This window comes from Cavia porcellus, unplaced genomic scaffold, assembly GCF_034190915.1.
Source record: "Cavia porcellus strain 051 isolate PalLab524CR breed Dunkin Hartley unplaced genomic scaffold, mCavPor4.1 scaffold_6, whole genome shotgun sequence".
In the NCBI taxonomy this organism is placed as follows: Eukaryota; Metazoa; Chordata; class Mammalia; order Rodentia; family Caviidae; genus Cavia; species Cavia porcellus.
Window position 1 is genome coordinate 42585227 of NW_026947489.1, and position 24333 is coordinate 42609559.

Here is a 24333-nt window from a genome sequence, read left to right on the forward strand (position 1 = left end):
AATGGCCACAATGACTCACTGGTCTCTCCTCTGCCCTCAGCAGGAAGCCAGGATTATCATGAAAGGGAATGAAAAAGCTTACTGCAGTGAAAATGTAATTGCCAGGATTATTAAAAACCAAACCCGAGGCAGGTTCGTGGTGAGGTGAGTTGTGAGATTGGCAACCAAATATCAGACACTGTCCGTACAAAAATTTCAGGAAAAAAGAGAGGACTCATCTGCAGCTCTCCTCTCCCAAGAGTCTGTCCACATTTCCCCTGGGAAGCAGCCAGGTTGCACCCTGCAGAACAGGCATGGGACAGAGGTGCTGGCCATCGGCAGAGGGCTGCAGGTCCAGGTCTCAGCAGCACCAGAGGGAAGAAAGGATCAAGCACCAGGCATGGGGCCGCGATGCAATTCTGTGTGCAGGTAGAGAGAACATGGGAGGCAGAGATCTTTCTCCACGAGCCTCACCCTGCATGTCTTGGCTCTAGTTTTAGTTTACTTCCAGTCTATTCAAAATCTCTAAAAAGCCAGTTGAGAGAAAATAAAGAAGTCCAAAAAAAAAAGCTTCCTGATTCCAGTTAGGAGCTGCCCCATGAGGTGACTGATGAAATCTCTTCTCCTAGGAGCCTGTGGTTACTTTTTTAAAGTCAATCTTTGTCTCCAAGTCAAAAATTTTTAATAATAATTTTATGAATCTAAGTGTAACAGGAGTCAAATAGGATAAACAGAAGGATCACTTAAATAAGCACAGGTGTCCCCAGGGCAACGTGATCAAGTTCACAGTGCATCCTACAGCACAGCGTGAGCTGGGACTTCCGTGCCAGCAATCTGTGCCCCATCCTAAAATGCCCAAACCATTAAAAATGCAAGCACAGGCTTTTACCAGGTCTGTTTAAACTGTAAAGTCATAGGAAATATGTCAGGACTTTGTCCACACCGTGGGCTAGACTGCTTAAAACTTGTCATTCGTCAGTCTAATGACAAAGTAACTCAGGTGCTTGTCAGTCTTGACAGATCCTTCTGTAGCAAGGGGCACTGCTTTCAGGATCTCCAAACTCCCTTCAAACAAGGGTCTTCTAACTCATGGACCTCAAAGCCTTTGTCCAGGAAATGTCCCTGAGGGGCAGCTGCCAAGGCTGGCCCGGAGACAGCCCCACTTCCATGTCTGTGTCCCCACTGAGCTTCTCAAATTGGGGAAGCCACTGCAGGGCTACACATAGGCCATACACTCCAGGACCTCGCTGTCCTGACGGGCCCTGCTCATGGCCAGCCGCCACGCCTGGGCCTCGGCAAGGCTGCAGAAAAGTCTCTGCTCTTGTGGCAGGGATAGATTTGGGCCTGTGGTAAGTCCTGTCAGGAGTTAGGCAGACCCTCCAGCGGGCTCTGGGAAAGGAGGGCTGCTCGTGGAGGGTCTCATGTGAAGCTAGTCTGCAGCATCCCCACCAGGGCCACCAAAGGCCATGCCTCACATCCCCATTGAGCCTCACTTGACGTCCTAGGCTGAGGCCCACTTGGTGTCTCCAGTCCAGGGCCTGTGCCTCACAAGACTCGAACTCTGGGTTCCTTGCCATCACCATGTGAATGGCTATTTTATTCCTACTGAAAACATACATAGATAAAGGTATGGTGTGTACACTACTGTTTCAGGGGTCAATCTGAGAAAAACCCTTCTGGGTAAAAATATTAATAATAATAATAAGGATTTTTTAAAATAATGAAAGTATAAGAAACAGGCACTTTTATATATACCTAGAAGGTCTGCAATCAGTAAGCTCACACTGCCCTTGACCCAGTGACTGCACTTTTAGAGATTAAATGCCTCTGGAAAAATCACATTCCAGAAAGGCAGCTGCCTGCCTATGGCAAGGGTGGAAAAAGGAACCCACTCGTCAGCAAATAGTGCAGTGGCTGTGACATGGAATATTTCATGGTGCCAACCAGGCTTTTGAAAAAAAGTGTTCCTAATATTTGGAAAACAGCATTACGTTCAATACTATGATTATGTGAAAATATATTGAGACATAAGAAAAATACTGATGGAGTATTAAGAATGGTTCTCTGGGCTGGTCCAATGGCAGTGGGTTATCAGAACTTATTAACATTAGTGTCATAAAGTTGGTGTACCACCGCCCTCCCCCCACTGCTAAATTTGACTGGCTTTAAAAAAAAATTTTTAAATTTTAAAAAAAGAATGGTTCTCTGAGCATGTGAGAGAAAAGGCTTTTATTTTACAACTTTGAGGATGGCACCTAGGGCCTCACACACACTAGGTAAGACCTGTACCACCGAGCTCCACCTCCAGCCCTTTTTCTCTTGAAACACGGCTCACTAAATGGCCAGGCTGGCCTTGAACCTGCTATCACTGCTCAGCACCCTCAGCAACTGAGTTGCAGGGATAGGCTGAGCTTAAAAATCTCCTACACTTAACGTTAATAAAAATTATTATCAGAAAAAATGTAGACATTTAGAAAGGAGTGCTACTGTGTGATTTCACCCCAGGTGACACCCCACTGTCCTGTAATGACCCCCCAGAGACAACCAGGTGACAACCCAGCAGTAGTCTGGCCCAAGCTTCTGAACTGCAGAACTTTGCAAACACAGTGGTGCCTGCCCAGGATAGGCTAGACTCGAATGACATGCGACCCACCCAGGACGTGGCCCACTCAGGAGCACCTCTTACAGCTCTCCTGGTGGTTGTGACAGCTATGATGAGAGCCCTGGTTCCACAAGGTCTGCAGCACCTTCTTGGGCCCCACCAACAGGAATTCTTGGCCTTCACCCTGGCAGTGAGGATCTGAGAAACTCTCTCACAAATGTTAAAAATGCGGTTGGGTTTAGGTTGCAGCAGGGCCTTGGGCCCAGAACCCTTCTAGGGGAGGACTCACAAGTGGTCCTGGCTGCAGGCAACGTTGGGGGCAAAGTAGGGTGTTTTCCTGGGCTTTTGAATGCAGCACCAGGAGAGGGAAGCAGGAAGCAGCAGTTGAGGAAGAGGGAGAGCTGAAAACTCACTGATGCGACTTCCCCACAGGTCCCCTGCAAAGGACAGGAGAGATGGCCGCCTCCAGGGCGTGGAGGGGTAAGCACTTGCCCTTCGTGGGGATAATGACCCTCGTGGCTGTGGTCATCGCCTTGCTGTTCTACGCACTCCTCTGGAAGGCCGGCAACCTCACAGAGCTGCCCAATCTCAGAATTGGCTTCTACAACTTCTGCCTGTGGGACAAGAACATCAGTGCCCTGCAGTGTCACCAGTTCCCAGAGCTGGAGGCCCTAGGGGTACCTCAGGTGGGCATGGCCCTGGCCAGGCTTGGCGTGTACGGAGCCCTGGTGCTCACACTCTTTGTCCCACTGCCTCTCCTCCTCGCCCAGTGCAATGGAAACAAGGGGGAATGGCAGCTGGTGGTGGCATTCCTGGCCACGTCCTCCATGATGCTGGCCAGTGGCCTGGGCCTCTTCCTCTTGTATGTGTGGAAATGGGTCAGACTCTCCCTCCTGGGGCCTGGCTTTCTAGCTCTGGTCCTGGCCCAGGCCTTACTCCTCCTGCTGCTCAGGGTCATGACTGTGTTTCATCCGAGGACCAACATGGACAAGAGCAAGCTTGAGACCTGCTAGCCCTACCTATAGGCAGAGGTGACTGCAAGGGTTCATCCCAGCATCCAAGCAAGTGCTGGAGAAGCACGGGCTGGCGCTTCCTCCCAGGCATATTCTGTAGCTAACGCTGACTGCAACCTCCAGCAGAGGGAACCTCCATGGAGCATGTGGGGCCTAGAGGCAAGGAATAAGACCGTTCAGGGTGGGAGGGCACCCACAGCTTCTTATTGTAGGATTGTGTCCTTCCAAGTACACAAAACCACGCAGCTCACTGTCACATGGATTCTTGCTTTAATTAACCACATGGGCAATTCTTGCTCTAAACTCAGGATGGGGGAGAAGGAAGGAATCCTGCCATGGTTATTTCCAGGCTGATTTACCAGATCACCAAACCAGAGCCTCGTGAAAGTTGATGGCAACAAAGAGGACCATGCTGAAAGCACCTCAGTATCTCCAGGTCTGCAGCACCCGCACTTGCTCTGTGCTGAGTGGCTGTGGGAGCCACTTCCAAAGGCCCAAGAATGACTGTCGAGAGATCCAACAGAGAAACACAAGGGGCGTGAAGAGATGCTTCTGACTTTGCAGGGTCCTCTAAAAAGGTCCCTGGGCTGGAAGCAGATAGTGCGGGGTCAGCCGGCCACCCACTACCATTATGTAACCTAGGAATTCAAGACAGAATGTTGCTGCAGGCAAGCAAAGGGAGCCTGACTGAATGGTTCCCCTCACTTCTCCACCCAGAACCAAAAGAACAGATGCGTAAGGACTCGGGCGATGGGGGATTTTGTGTATTTTTCAGCATTGACATATTAGAATGATTTCCTCATTCTATACCTGGAAAAAGCCACACTGAATACAGACAGAAACGTGGGCTCTGGCTTGGTCTTTTGTCTGTGGTCTGTCCTCTGTGCTCCTGTTCCACTCACACTTCACAAGAAGGTGGCGGCTTTGGGGAGGGGGGCCTGTCCAGTTCCCTGTCTGCAGGCAGAGCTGGCGCTCCTGACAGACTACCGGGGGACAGAGGCCTCCCCCGAGACTGTGCCGAGTGAAGTCTACACATTCCAGTGTGCTTCGCAGCTTTGCTCTTCCCTGAACAGTATCAGGCTGCCTTTGGTTCTAGTAAGCTGAACCCCATGGCCTCATTTCCCCTGGAATCTGGTAACTTCACACAACAAATGCCTGGGATTCCAGACCTGCTAAGCCGGGAGCCGGCCCAGGGCGGCAAGTCCCCAAGGCCCAGAGCATCTGGGGCCTCTGAGGTAAGATGACTCAGCCAGGTTCATGGAGGCAGCCCAAGCTGGGTCCAGCTTCCCACAGCAGAAAGTCAGCAGGTGCTTCATCCCTTAGCTGAAAAATATCTCCCTGACATATTTGAACACATCCTCCGCCTCTTCTTCCTCCTCCACCTTCTCCTCCTTCACCTCCTCTTCCTCCTCCTGCTTGGGGTCCCTGTTGCAGGCAGAGGTGGGCATCCCTGGCCTCTGGGAAGAGCTGAGACCCAGGGTGGGCCTGTCATTCTCACTGTCCTCTTCCTCGCTGTTGCCACCAGAACTTGTGTGAGGGGACCAGGGGCCAGCAGGGCAGAGCTCGGCTTTCTCAGTGCCCCCCACAGCCAACTCCTCCTGGGGCTTCTCCCATGCGTGGCCCTGTGGAGCAGTGGAAATGGCAGGTTCAGTGCAGGCAGCTCATTTCCCAAAGTCTGGTCTATCAGTAACACAGGACACATCCAGAGCCAGCAGGTAAGGCCAGGTACTGCTCCTGCCTCACAGTCAACACTGTCTCTTCAACCTACACAAACTCCTCAGGACCCAGGAGGGAGAAACAGCCAGAGGTGGAAGAAACAGCTGAGGATAGAGGAAAAAAACAATAGGAAACAGTGGCTGGAAAGGCAGAATAAGAATGGAAGTGGCCCAGAGTACAAAACTGGTGTGGGTTCAAGGTCCCTCACAGAACGAAGACAAGTCCCAGGGTCACAGGTTCTGGGGAATAACACAGGGCCACTGTGAGGGCTCATGAGGTAACACGCTGTATGCAAGCATGTGGCAACCTATAAAGTACTACACAGCCCTAAAGTGACCCATTTATTAGTACCTTAGGAAGTGAGGAAATGCACAGTGCTCTGCTATGGGAACAGCATCTCCCCCAGCAGGCCCCATTCTGAGAACACCCCAGGGAACACTTCATCTACACATGCCATCTACACATGCCAGGATACACAGTCACCCCAAACAGAGAACACGCTGCTCCATACACCAGCTCCCTGCCCAGGACCTGACCCCAAAGGGTCACTCCATGGCGCACAGCCCATGTTAGGAGAGGTTCAGGGCAGCTGGGCTGGGAGAGCAGGCAGGGGCTCCTCAAGGCCTGGCCCGGAACTGGCGCAAGGCCCCAGGCACCATCCTTTAGCTGGTTCTCCCATGAAGCTTCAACCACTCTAAGGAAGGGAACCCAGTGACTTTACCTCAAGCAGGATCCCCAGGGCCACATCCACCATCTCAGCCTCATTCATGCAGTACACTGTCTTCACTGCCAGGCATCTGAAGCACACAAAGCCACGGACAGGGAGAGAGGGTCTCAGATCTCATGAGGACAAAGGAAGTGAGAACAAAGCAGCCAGATCCCCCAGCCTTCCCACCAAAGACAGCACAGCTACACCTCTGGGCTGAGGGGCTTCCCGAAGGCACAACTGTGACTTGGTCCCTGGGGCCTGGGAACATGCCTGGGGATTCTCACCTTCTACACGGATCTGGGTGTAAGGGATGACAGCCAGCTGGCTCCTGAGAGTCACCCATGAAACACACACAGGGGACAAAAACCAGCAGGCTGTGACCTGACCCTCTAAGAGATCTGTACTCGGGAGCAGAAAGAGCCCGCGAAGGTGCTAAAGGCCGGGAGCCCAGCCCAACACAGCAGCAGGGATGCAAACCCCACTCAAAGTCGCAGCCCAAGGCCCTCCTGACCCATTACCACCCCAATGAACCTGTCCCACTGCTCTTCCTGCTGCTCCACTTTGTGTCCCAGGCTCTGACCAGGGCATCCTGGGGCCTGGTCCACTGATGGTAACCTTTTGTTGTAAGCCTGGAATTTTGGACAACTTGCACCTGAGCACTTGGCCAATGGCAGAATTCACTGTCTGTGATGACTATGCTGGCCTGGGGGGAGAGGCACTTGGGTGCCTGTCAGCAGGGGACAAAGACCCTCAATTATGAAGAAGTCAAGGGCACATGCCCATTTCAGTGGGCACCGCTGAGTCCGCTCCCAGTCTTCTCCCAAATGCTCCAGCCAGAGCTTGCCCTACCTCGCTGTCCTCGCTGGCTCTGCTGTCCTCTTCCTCTTGGGAGTCTTTGCAGGCACCAGCCTCTTCTCAACCACCTGGGCTGTCATCCACGAGGGGAGGACCCTCTTCTTGGTCTCAGATTTTAACGTTTCCATTTCTGTAGTTTCTCACAAAGTGGCCTCAGGCTTACTGAGCGGATTCTCTGATTAAGACAGTAAATCCTACTTTCATACCAGCAGCCAGAAGCCTAGGTGTGCCAAGTGGGAGCCAGCCTCTAACGCCTACAAAGAAGAAGAAAGTCTGGTGCTGTGGCAATCCATGGGTCAGCAGGCCCCACTGGGAGGTAATGCCCCCTGCAAGCCACTGATAGGAAGGGGGGGGGTTGGAGGGGGGGTGGCATTCCCAGGAAGCAGAGCTTAATGGTGTTCCTGCTCTTTGGTATCCCAGCTGCTGCTGTCCTCAGGGAGCCCAGACAACCCCACTCCCAAATCATGGTTCAGGATGCCTCTCATCTGTGCATACAGACTTTCATTTCCTGCCCAGTAACCAGGTGCCAGGAACCCAAAGCAGAATCCAGAACCCTTCCCCTCCCCAAGGTGTGGAACTTGGTCTTTCCTCTCCCCTCAGCGTTCAGTACTGAGCTCAGTCCCAATCCAGAGAAAGGGCTAAGGCCCTAAGGACTGAGTCCCTGCCACCGGCTTAGGAACCAACTGGAACATCCTCCCCAGTTAAAACAGTAAGAAATCCTTCTCGGAATTTGGTGACCTTTATAGATGTCCCTAATGGCTGCTCAGAATTTAAGAAAAACCTAGACCATCGTCCTAATCTGTCCAGCCGGAGAACAGACTTGTGCCACTGTCCTTTCATTTCTGTGGAATTCGGATGCTGTTAAGTCACTCCTACCAGCTAGTGCAAACAGAGCGCCGCCTACTAGGTAGAGAAATTTATTACAGCCGGAGGTGCACGGCCTAAATCCACCCCGGCATCTAAAGAGGGCAGCTCCTGCCTCCAAATAAAAGTAAACAGGGCCGTAGCTGCAGCTCAGTACAAAAGCCCTAGGTTCAAGCTCGAGGCCTCTCCTCCCCGGAAGCAGGGTCTCCGCCAAGCAGCACCCTGTTGGGCCCACAGATCACAAACCCCAAGCTGCCCGAACTTCCGGGACAGAAGTTGCCTAGCAGGCCCGCGGGTCCCCGCGCTCGCGCATACCAGTCGCTCGCGTGGGTTCCGCTCTGCGTCCCTCCGACCCCGCAGTGCCCCCGACCCCCACCGCCAGGAATCCGCATCGCCGCCTCGCAGCCCACTACGCCTGGCCGCGCACCCCTCCGCCCTTCCGCCCGGGCTCGGGCTCCCCCTGCAGGTAGCGTTGTGTGTCTCCGCCCCGTCACTGGCGTCCTTCTCCACTCCCTCCCCCCAAGCCCGGGGATTGAACTCAGGTCTTTTACACTGATCTCTATCTTCAGCCCTTTTTAAAGATTTTATATTTCGAGACAGGGGCTCGTTGAATCATTAAAGTTGCACAGGCTGAGGGCGAACTTGCAATCCTCCTGCCTGGTATCGCTGTGCTGAATTTTTAATTTATTTTGGTCTTTTTGAGACAGGGTTTCACTATACAGTTCAGGCTAGCCTTGCACATCACTTAGTAGGCCAGGCTGGCCTTTAATTTGTAGCGGCCTCCTGCCTTTGCCTCCCAAACGCTGGGATTACAGGCATGTGCCACCGAGTTGGGCCACAGTGCTAGAATTACCTGTGCGGCTGGCACCCAGTTCTTAACTAGAACTGCAGACACAGAAGAGAGGGCGCCTGGCTGTTTATTCTTGGACCTCTGGTCAGCAATTAGGGGAAGGGTTAGGTTTGGGGTTGTCAACACTATTGGGGAGCCCCCAAGAGCCGAGTCAGCATTTCCTGGCTTCACAGTGCAAGGTGGCCGCCTGGCTCCTCTGGGCACGCAGTGAATCACGCTCCTGGCTCAAAGAACTCTAAAGGGACCCAGAAAGAAGCCCCTAGGGCAGCCATGTATCCAGAGACACAAGTCCGCAGCCCCAGAGGAACCTTTCCCTGGCACTCTCAGGTCTAGGGGTGACCCTAGACCTGATAAACAGGGTCTATGAGTGGGAGTCAGGGTAGTGAAGTGTCATTTGCACTGGGTCAGCTGCTATTGGAGCCGCCCTTGCCGGGGGAACACCTTCCCTGCTCTTCTGCACCAGGATTTTCAATCCTGCAAAGGCGAATCAGGGTTAGTGCAGGGCCAAGTCAGTAGTCTGGGGTAGAAGCAGACTGACTGGCCACCCTGCAGCCACCTGCTGTCCAGAGCCACCGTGGTGTCAAAGCAAAGAAGCACCCTCTCACATGGGCAGTGAGCCTGGACAAGTCTAAGGGACAGAGGGGAAGTATGAAGCCGGCTATGGAGAAAGACACTGAACACTTGCTTATCTAGACAAGGAGGCCCAGAGCAGTGCTAGGAACCATAGCCGGGCCCTGAGCATGCAAGGAAGTGCCCACACTGAGTGGCAGCCCAGCCTGCATGCTAACTCAACGTCTCCCCAGCACGTGGGCTTCTCTGATGTGCAGCTGCAGTCAGAGGGCATGTGCTAACCCCAAGAAAAACAAAAGGGAAGGGAACGGAGAGAGAGAGCAAGAAGAGGAGGGAGAGGGAAAAGGAGAAGGGAGAGAGAAAGAGAGGGAGGGCGAGGGGAGGGGGAAGGAAAGGGGAATCAAAGACAGAAAAAGCATACTCCGATGGTTACAATGGAAATAGCCTGAGGACAAACAGGTTTCATATTGTGCATAACCTAGAATCAGCCACTTTAAAATAATGTTTTGGTTTGGGGTTGCAGTGCAGTGGTAAAGCTCTTGCCTAACACTTGGGCCCTAGGTTAAGTCCCCAGCACTGCAAACCTAAATAAGTCTTTTAGAATGAAAAGAAAATGAGGCCCAACAGCAAGAAACCTGAGTGGCTGCATAAAAGGCCTTGTTTTAAATCAGACGTGGCGCTGCACACCTGTAATTCCAGCACTCTAGGAGGCTGAGGCAGAGGAAAGCTTGGCAAGTTTGAAACCAGCCTGGGCAAATCACTGAGGTCTTGAGAACCTGTCTCGAAATAAAAAATGAAAAAAGGGCTGGGAAGATAGCTGGGTGGGAATGCAGTTCAATCCCTGGTACCAAAAAAACAACAAAAAAAACCCCCTTGTTTTCAGAGCAGTCTCAGGTAGAAGGGACCAAGCTGTGACATTTATATATACCAGAACCAATACCTGTAGCACTGGGATTTTAACACTTTTCAATTTTTTAAATTGACGGACAAAACATTATATTTATTGTGTGAAGTAACAATTCACTAGGCTGAGTGAGTCCATACTGGGTATGCTGTACTTGTGGGATCATGTTGAGCCCTGGGATCTGATCCCACACAGAGGGGCTGGATTTGGGCCTGAGTCTGAGCCTGCAAGCAGAGGTCCCAGCTGGTGCCTGAGGAAAGAGAGAACTGGAAATGCATCTGCCAGGCTCTCGCCACAGGCCAGGGCAGGCTGGGCATACAGGGGCAACTGAGGCTTCTTCTGCCTTGATCCCGTTATCCCAGATACTGAAGGAGGAGCTGCTTGGGCTCTTGGGTGGACAGCAAGCAGGTGCCATAAAGGACAGGCGGAATTCCACACTCTGTAGCTGAAGAAGAGCACTTCTGGGAGGACCGAGGGACAGAGAAGACAACCAGGGTTTTAAGGGTTCCTGCGGAGCTTTGACCCTGAAGGACAGTGAACCGGTCGTGGGCACTGCGGTCAAAGAATGAGCTGTGACACAGAATCTGAGGAGAGGAGGTGAGACCACACTCTCAGCCCAAATGAAAGCTGCGAGCACTGGGTGGACATCCGGGGTCCCTGGGTGGCATGGACGAGGCTGTTGTTTCAGTGCTGAAGGTCCTGCTGTCTCAGCTGTGGAATGCAGGAGGGGTAGGGTGGTGACTCCCACTTGTGGGGAATCTGCCTCTTCAGGGTGACTGACAGGGAGAGGGGTGCAGGCCTCAGGTAGGGGTGTGGCCACTGCCCGCACAAAGGCCAGAATCCTTGTGCCCTTCCCCAAACTTGGCCATTGTTGACTGTCTCAACATTCACCAGCAGAGGGCGCACACAGCAGGCACCATTCAGCCCCAAGGATGTCAGGTGGAAAATAAGAGCCACCAGAAAGGGACACTAGGAACAGCAGGCACCAGGTGCAAGGGGCAGCCAGCAGCAGGGGCCTCAGCCCCTGCCCCATCCTGAAAGGCTTCTGTCACAAATGCCACCAACTCTCTGGCAGTCAGAAGACACTCGGGCCTTGGCTAGAGCCCGGCAGAAACCACCTGTGGTCCATGTCCTCTCACTGGCAAAGCCTGGGGACCTGGTGGGTACAGGACAGGAAGAGGTGGTAGCGAAAGAAGGTCGTCGCTGGTGATTACAGGGCAGGGACTCACACGTCCTCAAAAGGGACACCAGCTGATGGTCAAGTGCATTCTCTTTTATACAAAAAGAAGACAAGCAAATACACAGAGAACACTGTCACTCCTGGGTCTGCACGGTGCCAGACGCTGCCCCTCCTCCTCCCGGAGCTTTCCGTCTGGCTTCTGGAAGTGTGTGCCACTGGCCCCAGGAGGCTCCTGGTCATGGTCACTGCGGTGTACAGTCTGTCCCTGCTTCACTGGCCGGGACCAGCAGTGAGCGTTCCACCCTGTCCTGTATCCCTGGGACTGTGCCAGTTCTGGGATCCCTCAGCCTCCTGTCAAAGCTTGTGGGCAAGCAAAGTGGTCAGCTTGACCTTGCCATCCATGGAGGCGGTGAGGCAGGTCCCACAGTCCATGGCAGTGCTCCAGTCCACGGTGACCACAGGTGCCCGGTGACCACCGAGGCTCAAGCAGCTCTCCAGGACCTTCTCGTCGCCACCTAGCTGCAAGAGGTCAGGAGAGAGGATGCAGCATCAGCAGGCAGTGCACATGCAAACACTGTGGTGGCCAATCGCCTTGGGCCTGGCTACCGTCCTAATCACGGCAGGTGGCTATGCCCAGCACACCTGTGTAGTCTGTCTGAATTCCAGGATTGGACATGGGCCAACCTCCCTGACTACAGCCTCACATGGACACGGCCCTGAGACACTCCCTCCCTGCAACTCCAAGGTCATCCCAGGCCAGGACCTCTGTGGCTGCTCTCATACAGCACCCTCTTGTGAGCTTCCATCTGCTCAAGCATCTGCTCAGCTGTTTAAGATTCACTTCCCACCACGGGGACACAGACCACGGAGCACAAGGCCTGTCCTTGATCCCACCAGCACTGCCACCTAGCAATCAGGCTGGAGCACCGTCACCAGCCTTCCCAGAGGGCTGTGCCCAGCAGCATCTTCCACAGGCTGCCCTCCACATTCTCCGTGCTGTGCCTGAGCTTGAGTGTGAGCCCCAAGAGAGCAGAGGTCCTCTTTGAGTGTCCTCAGCACACACTACAGTGTCAAGTCCAGTGCCTGGCACATAAGTGCTGCCTGAAATGTGTGATGGCCAGAAAGACTCTAAGAACTTTTCACTGTGTGGGACTCCCGAACACTAGGAACTAAACACCACCCCACCAAAGCTCAGACTTGAACTCATTTGACACCAGGCATGTGCCTCTCGGCTAACCACGTATCTTCAGTATTCCTCCACTGCGTGGCATTAGTAAAATGTGTAATTTTATACAATTAGATAGATTTAAAACAAATGTGTAAACTGGGGAACAAAAATCACATGGACAACTTCCATCACATCACGGTTTGACAAACAATGGCTTCACATGTCTGTCTCAAATATAGCTGAAAATGTATCTGGCCCCTGGGCACCTCATGAAATAATAAATCTAGACTAGGCCAGAAGTGACATAAAATGCCCAGCACATGCCAGGGGAGGCTGTGCTCAGACACCTTCAATCACGCTTGTGGATGCTCCACTGGATGAACTGTAGACACAGTTGGGGCACATTCCTCACCCAACCACTCCCGGGTCTTTGCTCCTTCATGGCTTCTGGAATGGGAATTGTTCCCAAGAACAGGGATAGGACAGAACCTCGGCAAGGATGGCAAACAGACAACAGAAAGAGGGTACCTGGTGTCCTTCCCCACCCTGCTCTCCCAACAGGATGTGATAGGCAGCCTGCACAAGGAGACCTGGCCACTGTCTGTCCCCTGCCGAAGAGCCCTGCAGGGGAGGAGACCCCAGCCCAACCCCACACACAGGTACCTTGTAGATGACACCTCCCGTGGCAGAGCATGTCAGCATGTAGTTGCCCTCTGAGTCGAAAGCGAAGAGCCGGCCCCTGGGCACTTGCACCTGTTTGTAGCCGCTGTAACCGGACAGCACAAAGGGGCCCGTGGCGTCTGAGGGGAGGCTGTGCTCAGACACCTTCAAGCCGCTCTTGTGGATGTTCCACTGGATGAACTGCAGACAAGGCACAAAGCAGCACGATCTCAGCAGAGACTAGCACAGGCCAGAGGGAAGGATGGGCCGGCCAGGAAGACACCAGGTGCCCAGTGCAGGACTGGGCGCAACCACCTCCCTTTGCCACAGCCGAAGCCTGAACAGGCCTTGCATGCTCCAGAGACAGAACCGGGGCTGAAGAAGACAGTCCCAGGCCATCCCAAGTCCCATCTCTTGCCAACATAATGTTTATCAGGAAGAAAATCCACAAAAACAGTCATCAACCTCATGTCAAAGTCCAACTGTTCCAGTTCCCTCTGGTCTGACCCTGGGGGAAAACTGGCAGCAGCCGCTTTGCCTGGCTCATGGGCTCCCAAGCAGGGGCGGCACCAAGTGCATGTTATTATTAGGGGCGCTCTGACTGAGGACAAATTCCACATCCACTTCCGGCTCCTCACGAGTGCAGCCCATCACACACTTCATGGACTGTCCTGTGTATAATCCCTCACCTTTCTCCATGGCCAAACTGCTTGGTTATGACCCCTCGTGGCTAGGAATCCTACCCACACAAACAAGAAGCTAGGCTTTCCCTCCAAAGTGCTTCCTACAGTTTTCAAATGAGAGACTGAAGCCAAGCACAGCCAAGCACAGGACCTATCCTCCTGTCTACTCAGGCAGAAAGATCAGGTGAGCTTAGGAGTTTGAGGTCAACCTGTGCAACAAATGAGGGGTCCCAAAACAACTGACCTTGAAATTCCTGTTTTCAACACAGAAAATAGGTAGTTACCATACAAATAAGACCCAACTGGAAAGTAAGCCCTAGCATGATTTTTCTGGATGCTCATAATATAAGCCCTATTCCAAAAAATAAGCCCCAGGTAAGGTCATCAACCAGGCAGACACATTTAGTATGTCTGCTGCAAAACACCATGAGCATATTGAATTATAAAACAGTATTTACAAAATACAAATCACACTGACACTAATAAACAATATAAATTATAATTAAGTATTTGTAAACACCTAAGCAGGTACCTTCAGATGAGAAGTAAACACCTGTGTAAACACAGAACTCATGACTTGTGACCAAGCCAGATTCCAGGCACAAGTAATGTGCACACTGCTAACAGATGGAGGTGGCTGTGTGTAACACGACTCTTCCTGACTCAGGACACTGTGTGTTGTAATCAAGCACTACCAACAGGCTACGTGGACAAGAAGCGCTGGTTTAAGGACAGCTCTGTTGCTGGACATGAGAGAGTACGGCCAACGGGCAAGAAATTCAGGTTGGATTTTGGAGTTTGAGTCTTGACAATGTTCCAGAAAGGTATAGCATGACTGTATTTGAAAACAATGTAGATTTTTGTACATGAATAAATATAGATTACACAAAAAAAGTCAGACCCTGAAAATATGCCCCACTGCCCCTTTTAAGCCAAAAGTCAAATATAAGATCAGGTCTTACTTTTGCGGAAACACAACAGCATGAGGCACCAGAAGTACAGGAAAGCGCAGATGACAGGCCAGCGTCTCCCCACCACTGCCCACCCCAGCTCCCTGGCAAGGCAGCTCTGATTCCTGCTTCCCAAAACAACTGTCCAGAGAGGGGCTCCAGAGGGCACTTCCTCCTCCCTGCAGGGTTGGGCACCCTTTCTGCTTCCTCAGACTCAGCTCAGGCCTGGGAGGCCAGCCTCCGCCCCGGCCCTGCTCGGCACACTGTGCACCTATGGTGCTCACACAATCACACAATTACCAAACTCATCAAGGTGTATCTTTACCCAAATACACCTGTGAGGCTGGCATTTTTGGTCTCCGGCTTTTCGGACCAACTGTCTTGGCTCAGTCTCATTTTTAGGAAAAAGGGCTGTAGGCCACATGGACAGGTCTATCGCCAGCCCCCCAAGGCATCCCACTTGCTGTCCACTAGATCCGCTGTGCCTACCTTGCCATCCTCACCGATGCTGTACACGGCGTTCTCGTCACAGCTGAACTCCACGGAGTATACCTCCCCACAGTGGGCCCGCCAGCTCATGGCACACTCGTGCTGCTGCATGTCTGAGGGGGAAACACCACTAAGATTGTGCTCTGGCACCTCAGGAGCCACCACCCACTGCTCAGGCCACCTGGCCCAATAGTGCCCACCAAGCCAGTCTGCCCTGCAGCTGCAGAAGCAGCTTGGTCACTGGGTCAAAGCAAGGCTCAGAATCCCTGGGGGAGCCACAGCTCATCTGGGGAGCCCATGAGAGCAAAAGGACAACAGGGGCCCTGCCTCCAAGGCCTCCTTCACTCCCCTAAGACACCCTGGGGAGCCGTCAATGATCCCTCACCCCATCTTAGGCCCTGGAAATGTCTCCCTGAGGACAGAGAATGAGCCACTCACAGGCAGTGAGCCAACGGCCTTGCTCACATGTGTCCTCCTACTTCCCATGCAGCAAACGAGGACTCCGGTGATAACTTAGGACCACAGGACTACTGCGTTCACCCCACTCCCATATCCACTGGCACTGACAATATGCAAGTCAGTTGTGCTGGGTGCTCTGAAGACTCAGGCCAGAGTGAGGCTCAGCACTTGCATGTGAAACTGGGGTCCCATAATGGTGGGCAGCCTAAGGAGCAGCTCAGGTCCTACCGAACAGCCGGATGACGCCATCAGCTGCCCCTGTGACCAGCAGGTTTCCGTTGTGATTGAAGGCTGTGCAATTGATAGCAATGGGCTCTGGGTCCACAGAGAACTGGAGCTATTAACGCCAAACACAAGCAAGATGAGCAAAACCAACACCCACTGGCTCTTCTGCCACTCCCTCTTTCCATGAGCTGCTTCCAGAAAAATGCACCTAAGCCTATGCAAAAGGGCCGTGCTTGTGAGCCACTGTGCTATTCTAAAAGGCCAGGTCACGGTGCCTACAGACATTCCAGTCTCCATGCTGCCACAGTTCCAGCGGGGTAACCCGTATCTCAGCAGCCACACTTTCCCCAAGAGCATTCCAAGCTAAGTTTTATTGAAATATCATCACACTCCCAGCACTGCCTTTCCTGACAGGCAGCTCAGGAAGAGGACTGGCCAAGCAAAGGTCCCCAGTTTGGGATGTGGATCTTTTCCCATCAAGCCCAAGATCTCCTCACAGAAACACTTAGAACTACAGCAGCTAAGGAAACCACATCACGTAACTTACAATCTATTAACTAATTGAATGATGAATAAAGGACATCATTTCAAGCACTTTAGACCCCAGGAGCCCTAAGATATTCTTCTAAGACTAAAAGTGCAAGATGAATGTCATGCAATATTATTTAGACACACATGGCCAATATATGTGTCTAAGGCCTCTAAGGCCAAAAGTAAGGGAAGGGCAGGACTTCTGAGGAACATGGCCTCCCAAAGCCGGCTTTCATTACGAGGCACTCAGCAAATACAGATGACCCTATCCTCATTCTTACAGCTTGTATGACATGTATCTAGATGTCCCCCAAAGCCTCATGTGTGCACAGTGGGGGCTTTTGAGAGGGGGCAAGATCTAGGACGTGGGAATGCAGATTGAGGGATCAAGGGTGTGAGGTACTAGATTAGTCCACTGTTGGGCTTATCATACTTCTGGGTGAAACGGGAAGCCCCAGCCCGGGTGCGGATGACATCACCCAAAAGGCTGGTAGCCTAAATGGCAGAGAAGGGAAGGGGAGGCTCATGACTTCCTGTCTGCCAACCCACCCTGCCTCACAGCCAGCTGACTATGTACCGAAACCTCTATAAACTGTGAGCTAAAATAAATCTTCCTTTAATGTAGGGATGTCAGGTACTGTGTCTCAGAAACAAAAAAGTCACAAAGACACGCAGGAAACTCAGAAGCCCACCACCCCAAATGTAGGACTTGTTCAAGGTCAAGTAATAAATCTCCACACAGGGCTAGGACTCCAAAGAGCTACATCCTCACTACAAGAACAAAAATAATATACTATAACTAAACTAAAAATAATATACTATACAGAGATGAAAATTCACTTCTGCAAATCCATAACCACAAACTGTCTGTGCCATGGGTTTAAAGCCCCCATTCTCAATCCCTGTGCAGCCTGAGAAGCCTCAAATAGTATTTTAAAGTTCTCAGGCACCTGGCATAAGAGAAAGTAGATCTCTCCCAGAGAAATGCACCTCCACCCAACCTCCAAATGTTCACAAGCATAAGGTTCCCAGAAACATGAACCCACAGTCTAAATTCTCAGGACCCAGGGGAATAGAGGAGGGGTGAGCACCCCTCATATAGCAGCATGCAGAACCAGACTCACAGAGCCTTCCGGTACTGGAATTAGCAGGCAGAACAGAAAATCAGTACACTCGACACGTTTCACAAAATAAAAAGCAGAACTGGAAACATGGGCAAAGTGGGAGAGTATAAGCAGGAAGGAGCAGGTGTGCCAAAATGAGACACAGAGTAACTGAAATGAATATCCACACTAATCAAACACAACAGTACATACACCCGGGGAATTAGAAACGCCAAAGTTAAGGAAGTGATCGGCATAAATACAGCACAGTGATACAAAAAAGAGGAAGAAAACAGTTAAAACATTATCTAACTAAAGTTCCAGAGGGCAAGAGAACCACAGAGTTTAATACTGGGGAAAAAAAGACTAACTGACCAAGGATAAATCTGCTTTTGAAAACCTGACAAATTCTGAGGAGTTTTAAAATAAGGTAAAATTTAAAAAGTCTGAAAATGTTCACCCAAATACACAGAAAATAAGATCGTAAAAGCAGCCAGAGAGAGGACAACAAAAGCCGTTCCACTGGGTATGAACTTCTCAGTTTCAGCAGTCAGCCACAGGTGGGACTGAACCATGTAAAAATCTAGAAAAATACACACGATTCCACTCATATAAATTTAGAAGACATGTAAGACAAAAGCTATGTGTTTGGGGATAAATATTTATGTCTTACACTAATTTCTAAAATGTAAGACCACAGCAAACTAGCCTCTCTATGGAAGATGGAAGTAGCCAGAGCTTGGGAAAGGCACACGATCACAAAAAGCATCAGTGAAGTGTTCCACATTTAAACCAGCACTCAAACCAGGCTCAGCAGGACATGCCTACAACCCCAGACACACAGGGAGCTGATGCAGAGGGATCCAAGGTTAGAGCCCGGCCCAGGCAATTTAGCAAGAATCTATCTCAAAAGAGAAACTCAGGAGGTGGGATGCAACTCAGCAGTGCAGTGCCCACTGGTTGAACTCCCAGTTCTGCAAAAATAAACCAGGCACTCATTTTACTGTTTTTTCTGCTTATTATAACATATATCTATGATTTCAACATTTTTATGCATTCAAATTAAATAAAAATTCTGAAAATCACAAGTAAACTTAAGGTTATGTATTGTGCTAGGAGATGTGGAGGAAAATACCAAAATATCAACAATGAAGACAGACCAAATTAAAGTGGTAGAAAGGCAGGGGGCAGAGGCCTCCAGGGCTCCTGTAGCCAAGAGGTGCCAGGCCGTGTCCCACAAATGATGAGCAGCAGGCAGACCGGAAGCCCAATTCAGAGTAGCAGTGGCAGCATTTATTCAGACTGGCCACGTGAGCAGAAGAAAGGACCATGCCCAGGGTCTGAGAGGGCACGTGTGCCAAGCGAGGAAAACCAGGACGGTGGGCACACGTGTCAGGGAGCGAAGGCCAAGACAGCCCTGACAGATTCGTGAGCCTGCAGACTGCCATGGGCACACAGCCGGTGAGCCTGAGATCCCAGGCAGAGGCGGGAAGACACAAACTGTACATGTGGAATGCAGCCCAACTGTGAGGCAGGGCCCAGTGTACCTGGCGGCACCAGGGAACAGTGCAGTCCACGTACAGAGCACATCGCTTCGGAAGAGTTGTAACAAGGACCACCACTGCCTTCTCAACAGGTAAGGGTATTTCTCACTCTAGGAATTCAAGGACTCCTTCAGCTCTTGCTACTGTTTGGGGCAAATCAGCCAGGAGGGTCAGCTGTCACTGTGTGTGAATAAGCACCCATTCTCATCGTGGCTGGCTACTGCTGGAACTCGTGCAGTCCTACAGTGCTGGAGCTGGAAGGGGTCTGCCCCAGCATGGTGCTCTGGAACAGGCCAGGTGACTTCTGAGGCCATGGTATGATGCTGATACCTTCAGCTGCTCACAATGTGATCAACAGGGTACATTACTTTTCAACACTAGAAGCTTGGACATTTTCTCACAAGTCAAAAATCCAAGGAGACCAAAGCCGAAGGGAAAAAGACCTGTCCGAACCTGAGGGTGCAAGGGCAGCACACCCTCAGACAGAGCGCCAGCCACAGGGAGCCTGGGCAGGGACCGTACCTGCTGCTTCATGGTTTTCGTGTCCCACAGCAGCAGCTTTCCAGGAACCTGGTTCGTGCCCTTGCTGCCAATGTCTGGTGCCGAGGAGTCCACCTGCGAGATGAGGCTTGGAGCTGCAGCCGAGCAGACGAAAGAGGCCCCACTGGGGCTGCACGCGAGAGACAGGATTCTGCAACACACATGGGCTATGGTCAGATAGTTGCCTGCCCAGAGTGGAGGGCAGGCCTGGCTTCGCAGAGCACCTGCAGTGGGGCGGCCCTGACCATGACAGGCAGGGCTTCAGCTCACCTGGGCATGTCATCGTGGATGTTGATCTCACAGAGATTCTTCTTGGCTTCTGTGTCATAGAGACGCACTGTGCCCACACCACTGCCTAGTAAGAGCTAGAATGAGAAGCCACCAGCTGCAATCAGGGAGGACTTTAGGAATGGGCCAGGCCGATCCTTCTGAGGTGCCAGACTGGGCCACCTGCAGGGCCAGCCCCTCCTGCACCAATCCACGCAGACAAGAAATCTGGGCACAACAGGCCATACTTCAAACGTAGAAAAAGGCTGGGCCTAGCAGCACGCCCACTAATCCTAGTGCTTAGGTGGCTGAGGCAGGAGGATCACTGTGAGTTTGAGGCCAGCCTGGCCTACATAGCAAAACCATATCTCAAACAAGCAAAAGTTACAGAAAGACACCAAGCCAACTGAGAAAGAAGCAAAACTACAGCACTGGCTGCGCTTGGGTGTGGGGGAGTGGTACCCCAGAGCTTTCACACCAGAGACTTAAGCCTGCAGTGTGGTCACATGACAGTGGGTATAACGTAAGAGATGGTGGGTGATGAGATCACCGGGCTCAACTCTTACAGGCATTAATGCATGTCTCCCAGAGTCAGTACCCTCTCTCACTTGCTCTCTCAAGTCTGGTGCCTAAATCTATCTCTGGCTTCCCATCTTGTCACAGAATCTCTCCCTCCAGCAGACACTCCTCTCGGGCCATTGCCATTGCTATGTTGTGATGCCACCAAGGGGGGGCCCTCACTAGAGCCAGACAAAGATCGCCACTATACTCTTGAACTTCCAGAATTGTGGGCTAAGTAAACTCTTTTCTTTATGAAATTCTCAGCCTCAGGCATTTCATTACAGCAACAGAAAACAGACTGACACAACATCTAAGGGATAGGAGAGATGTGCTATCACTGAAATGTGAAAATATGCTGGCTGGTTACATGAGAGTCTCCATTCCTCCTTCTCTTTGACTATAAATGCCAGCTGTTCTAATCGAGATTCCTGCTCACTCCTTGTACTGTCCCTGACTGATTATAGGGTCTGGGTCACTGACCATTTGCTTTTTCAGGCAACAATTCTGGCTCTGGCTCTATAAAGACCTCCAGAAAAACATAAAAAGGTTGTTCTTGCCTCCAGGAACCTGTAATTTATATAGTAAAAATCTTCAAAGATGATAAGTATCACCAGGAGCAGCCCAGTCTGAAGGCATCTTTTCCCTCAGAAACATTAGCTAGGCCTGGCATGGTGGCACACCCAAGTAATGCCAGCACTTGGAAGGTTGAGGCAGGAGGATCACTGTGAATTTGAGGCCAGATTGGGCTACAAAGAGAGTTCAAAACAAGCCTGAATCACACAGCAAGTCTCTGTCTCAAAAAAAAACAAAAACAAAAACAAAACAAAATAAAGAAATATTAGCGAAATGTTGACCTTAGCATCTGCTTGGCAAATGGATTGGCCCAGAGAAGGCCCTAAGATGCCTATAAATCCTACAGTTGTCAGCAATTATAGTGAGCCAGTGCTTGCCTCTTGGGCTACATGGCAGAATTCCTGATACACGGAATAGAAGGAAAAGTATGAAATCAATTTTACCTCCTTAACTACACAAATCCTATCTCAAATATTAAAGTCTGGGGAAAAGAACACTGCTCTTCCTTCAAGCCATCAGATCCATGGAAATCACAAATTGAAGCATTCCATCTCATCAAAGTAAGTTGCTGCCACTGAGGCAGACAGCAGGGGTCTCAGCGGCAGGAGGGAGCACACTGAGAAAGTGATGAACAATAAAGACGCACAGGAGACATTGGGAAGCCAGGCAGGCTCGGGGCAGAGGGTCCCCTCTTTTTACTTCTTATTAATACAGTAACTTCACCACCACTGCAAACAAGAACCTGCTACCCAGAGCAAGCACACAGGCAAAACGTCACTCACCAGCCTGTCCCGTTTAGTAGCCCATTCCAGAGAGAGCAGCGGTGACTTGGAAATAGAGGATGCTTTGGTCTGCATGATGGGGTTGAAGGACCATACTTTGATGACCCCATCTACATCAAGGCTGGCGACTCTCCTCCCTGAACAATCCACTCTACACAAGAGAGGAAAGATGGTGTGGGCACCCAGCCTCACCCTTCCCAACTAATGTTGAAACAGCCAATTGTCCAACTTCCCAATTGCGCTCAGCAATCATCCCAAAAGGCTTACATTCGAAGCATGAGTGTAAGCTGTAAGTTTTCCTTCACTCAATAAGAACTATTAAGCACCATGCCTTTGCCCACAAAGCAATTTAAAACTGAAGAGTACTGGAAGTTAACACAAGGGCAGCTTATTCCTAAAACTCAGAGAAGCACTGCAAAGGCCAGGGGCTGACCACTGCACAGCAGCCCCCATCAGCTACCAGACAGTGGGCCAGTCCTCCTCTGACCTGGGGACCATGGTCTTTTGGAGACTACCCACCTCCCACCACCAGCCCCACCCTCCTGCCAACATCTTCATGTGCACATCTGCCTGCCGCAGCCCAGCCCAGCCCACCTGCAGTGCATGATGGATGAGTGGTGCTCCCCATACTCCTCCTGCCCCAGCACAATGAAGGGCTGCTCTGTGCGGCCTCCTGCTCCCTCAGGCCCAGCTGTGGGCACCCTTGTCAGTGACTCCACTGACTCCGTATGGAGATCTGGGGAGGGCTCAGCTTCTGGGACACTGACTTCCGGCTTCTTTTCTGCACTCTGTGGCCAGCAAAACAGTGACACGTCAGCTAGTAGGAGGTTCCCACACATGGGAGGACAGAGAAGACACTTGGTGGTCATAAGAGTCCACAGCACAGCTTGGGCTGTGTTACCCACACTCAGCTTATCCCAGAAGGGACACTGACTTCCAGCGCAGCTGCTGCCTGCAGACTCTGCTCCCCACTTCCCCATCAGGACACACCCTGGCTGTGACACAGGACTAGCCAAAGGCAGTAGTGAGAGCCTCCCAAGCACCAGTGCTGAGCTGTTTTACAGATTTTCTCAGCTCACCTCTCCAAATCCATGATAGATGCTATTATTTGCCCCATTTATAGCTGTGGAAATTCCAGAAAGCAGGAGCTAGACATCCTACCGCAGGTCACAGAGTGACAGAGGGCAGAGCTCAAGGTGGAGCCAGGTTCACAGTGCTCCCCAGCCCTCACAGCACACCTCACACTGACTAGCACCTTTTCTGGAGAAGTGGTGACATGCCTAAGGAGCTGAGGCAAATGACCAGATGCAGGTAAAGACCCCGGGTACCAACTCCATGGCTACACTGTGTTCCCAAACCCCAGGATCAGGAGAAGTAGCCACTCTGTCCTGCTGTTCCCCGAGTGGCCCTCAGGATGACAGGTGGACTAGTTCGAGAACAGAATGATTTGAGATCTGAGTGTTTGGGATCTACTACCACAAAACTGGAACAGCTCATTGTCAAAATGCCATTAAAATAGGCAAAAAGCCCCCAAAACCAGTGATCAAGGTGAACCAGGACATCCGCTGGCTTCTGTTTAGGGAGTATGGAGAACCGGAAGCAGCTTATCCTGCCAGAAGCACAGACCTGACCCACTTTTCCCAGAGGAGAAGCCCAGACCAGGTGTGGCTACAGGAGTCTCTCAGCATAGACACCCACAAAACAGGGAAAAGTCACATGGCAGACACCCAGACTCTGGGCCTGTGGTCTGCAGCAAACGTGACTAGCCCTGAGAAGGACCAACAGGCCAGGTCCAGCCAGTCCACTGCAGGCCCCTCCCAGCCTTCCCAGGCAATGACACCTGTGCAGCAACACAGCTTGGGAGGGCTAAGGGACACCCCATACCTGGGAGGAAGTGGTGGAGAAGAGCTCCTTCCGCTCCTTGCCATGGTCCTGTAGGCGCCTCTGCCGCTGCTGAGTCCAGCTCGACTCCCCAGGGGCTGGCCCGCCCAGGAGGCTCTTTCCATTCTTGGCCCCAGCTGTCAGGTCCTTTCCCTTGGTGGCCTAGGGACAAGAAGCAGGCTGTGAAGTCTCCTCCTGGCTGTCCGGGCAGTGACAATGTCCAGGAAGGGAGGAAACACAGCAACTCCTGGCTGACTGGGCAGAGTTCAAGTGCAGGTAGAACCGTCAGTCTGGGCTCCCGCCTGTCTGTCCTCACCCTCAAAGCCTACTCTCTGTCCTACCTGGACACAGGCATATAGCCTCCTTCACCTAATGGGAGCAATCTGCAAGGGCAATGACCAAGGCAGGCCAGGTCCCCACCCTGTGTTATAAACATTTACCCATAACTGTATGTATGCAAAATATAAAAAAAACACTCGTGTAACTAGAATCCCTGTGTGAAGGGAAACGGAACATGGGGCATCTCTCATTCTGGGCCAACTACAGGACTACAGCCAACAATAACAAATACTAAAGTATCTGAAAATGACTACTAGACAATCAGACATTTTTAATAGGCATTACTGGAAACCCAAGAATTCTTAAGATAAATGGAACAGGAAAGAAACTATTTTC

The 24333-nt window shown here is 51.5% G+C and overlaps 3 protein-coding genes across 4 annotated transcripts in view; 1 reads left to right on the top strand and 2 right to left on the bottom strand.

Moving 5' to 3' along the window:
* Window positions 1-3036: 3036 nt before the first annotated feature.
* On the top strand, window positions 3037-4448 carry Tmem140 (transmembrane protein 140). Its single transcript, XM_005006106.4, has one exon. The coding sequence runs from the start codon at window positions 3037-3039 to the stop codon at window positions 3592-3594; it is 558 nt and encodes a 185-aa protein (XP_005006163.1). The 3' UTR covers window positions 3595-4448.
* On the bottom strand, window positions 3842-8210 carry Cyren (cell cycle regulator of NHEJ). The gene is made up of 4 exons (XM_003475542.5): window positions 8054-8210; window positions 6869-7128; window positions 6032-6107; window positions 3842-5216 (listed from the first exon to the last, which is right to left on the bottom strand). The coding sequence occupies exons 2-4, from the start codon at window positions 7000-7002 to the stop codon at window positions 4914-4916; spliced, it is 513 nt and encodes a 170-aa protein (XP_003475590.3). The 5' UTR covers window positions 7003-7128; window positions 8054-8210; the 3' UTR covers window positions 3842-4913.
* Window positions 8211-11314: 3104 nt separating this feature from the next.
* The window catches only part of Wdr91 (WD repeat domain 91), a 28003-nt gene continuing 14984 nt past the window's right edge, over window positions 11315-24333 (bottom strand). For both annotated transcript variants that reach the window (XM_003475541.5, XM_063250535.1), the window contains 9 exons: window positions 23662-23820; window positions 22372-22565; window positions 21778-21928; window positions 19865-19959; window positions 19577-19745; window positions 15880-15988; window positions 15193-15305; window positions 13074-13271; window positions 11315-11761 (listed from right to left, as the gene is read on the bottom strand). In XM_003475541.5, the coding sequence (XP_003475589.1) occupies window positions 11597-11761; window positions 13074-13271; window positions 15193-15305; window positions 15880-15988; window positions 19577-19745; window positions 19865-19959; window positions 21778-21928; window positions 22372-22565; window positions 23662-23820 (1353 nt within the window). In that variant the 3' untranslated portion in view covers window positions 11315-11596. The remainder of the gene's footprint in view (window positions 11762-13073; window positions 13272-15192; window positions 15306-15879; window positions 15989-19576; window positions 19746-19864; window positions 19960-21777; window positions 21929-22371; window positions 22566-23661; window positions 23821-24333) is intronic.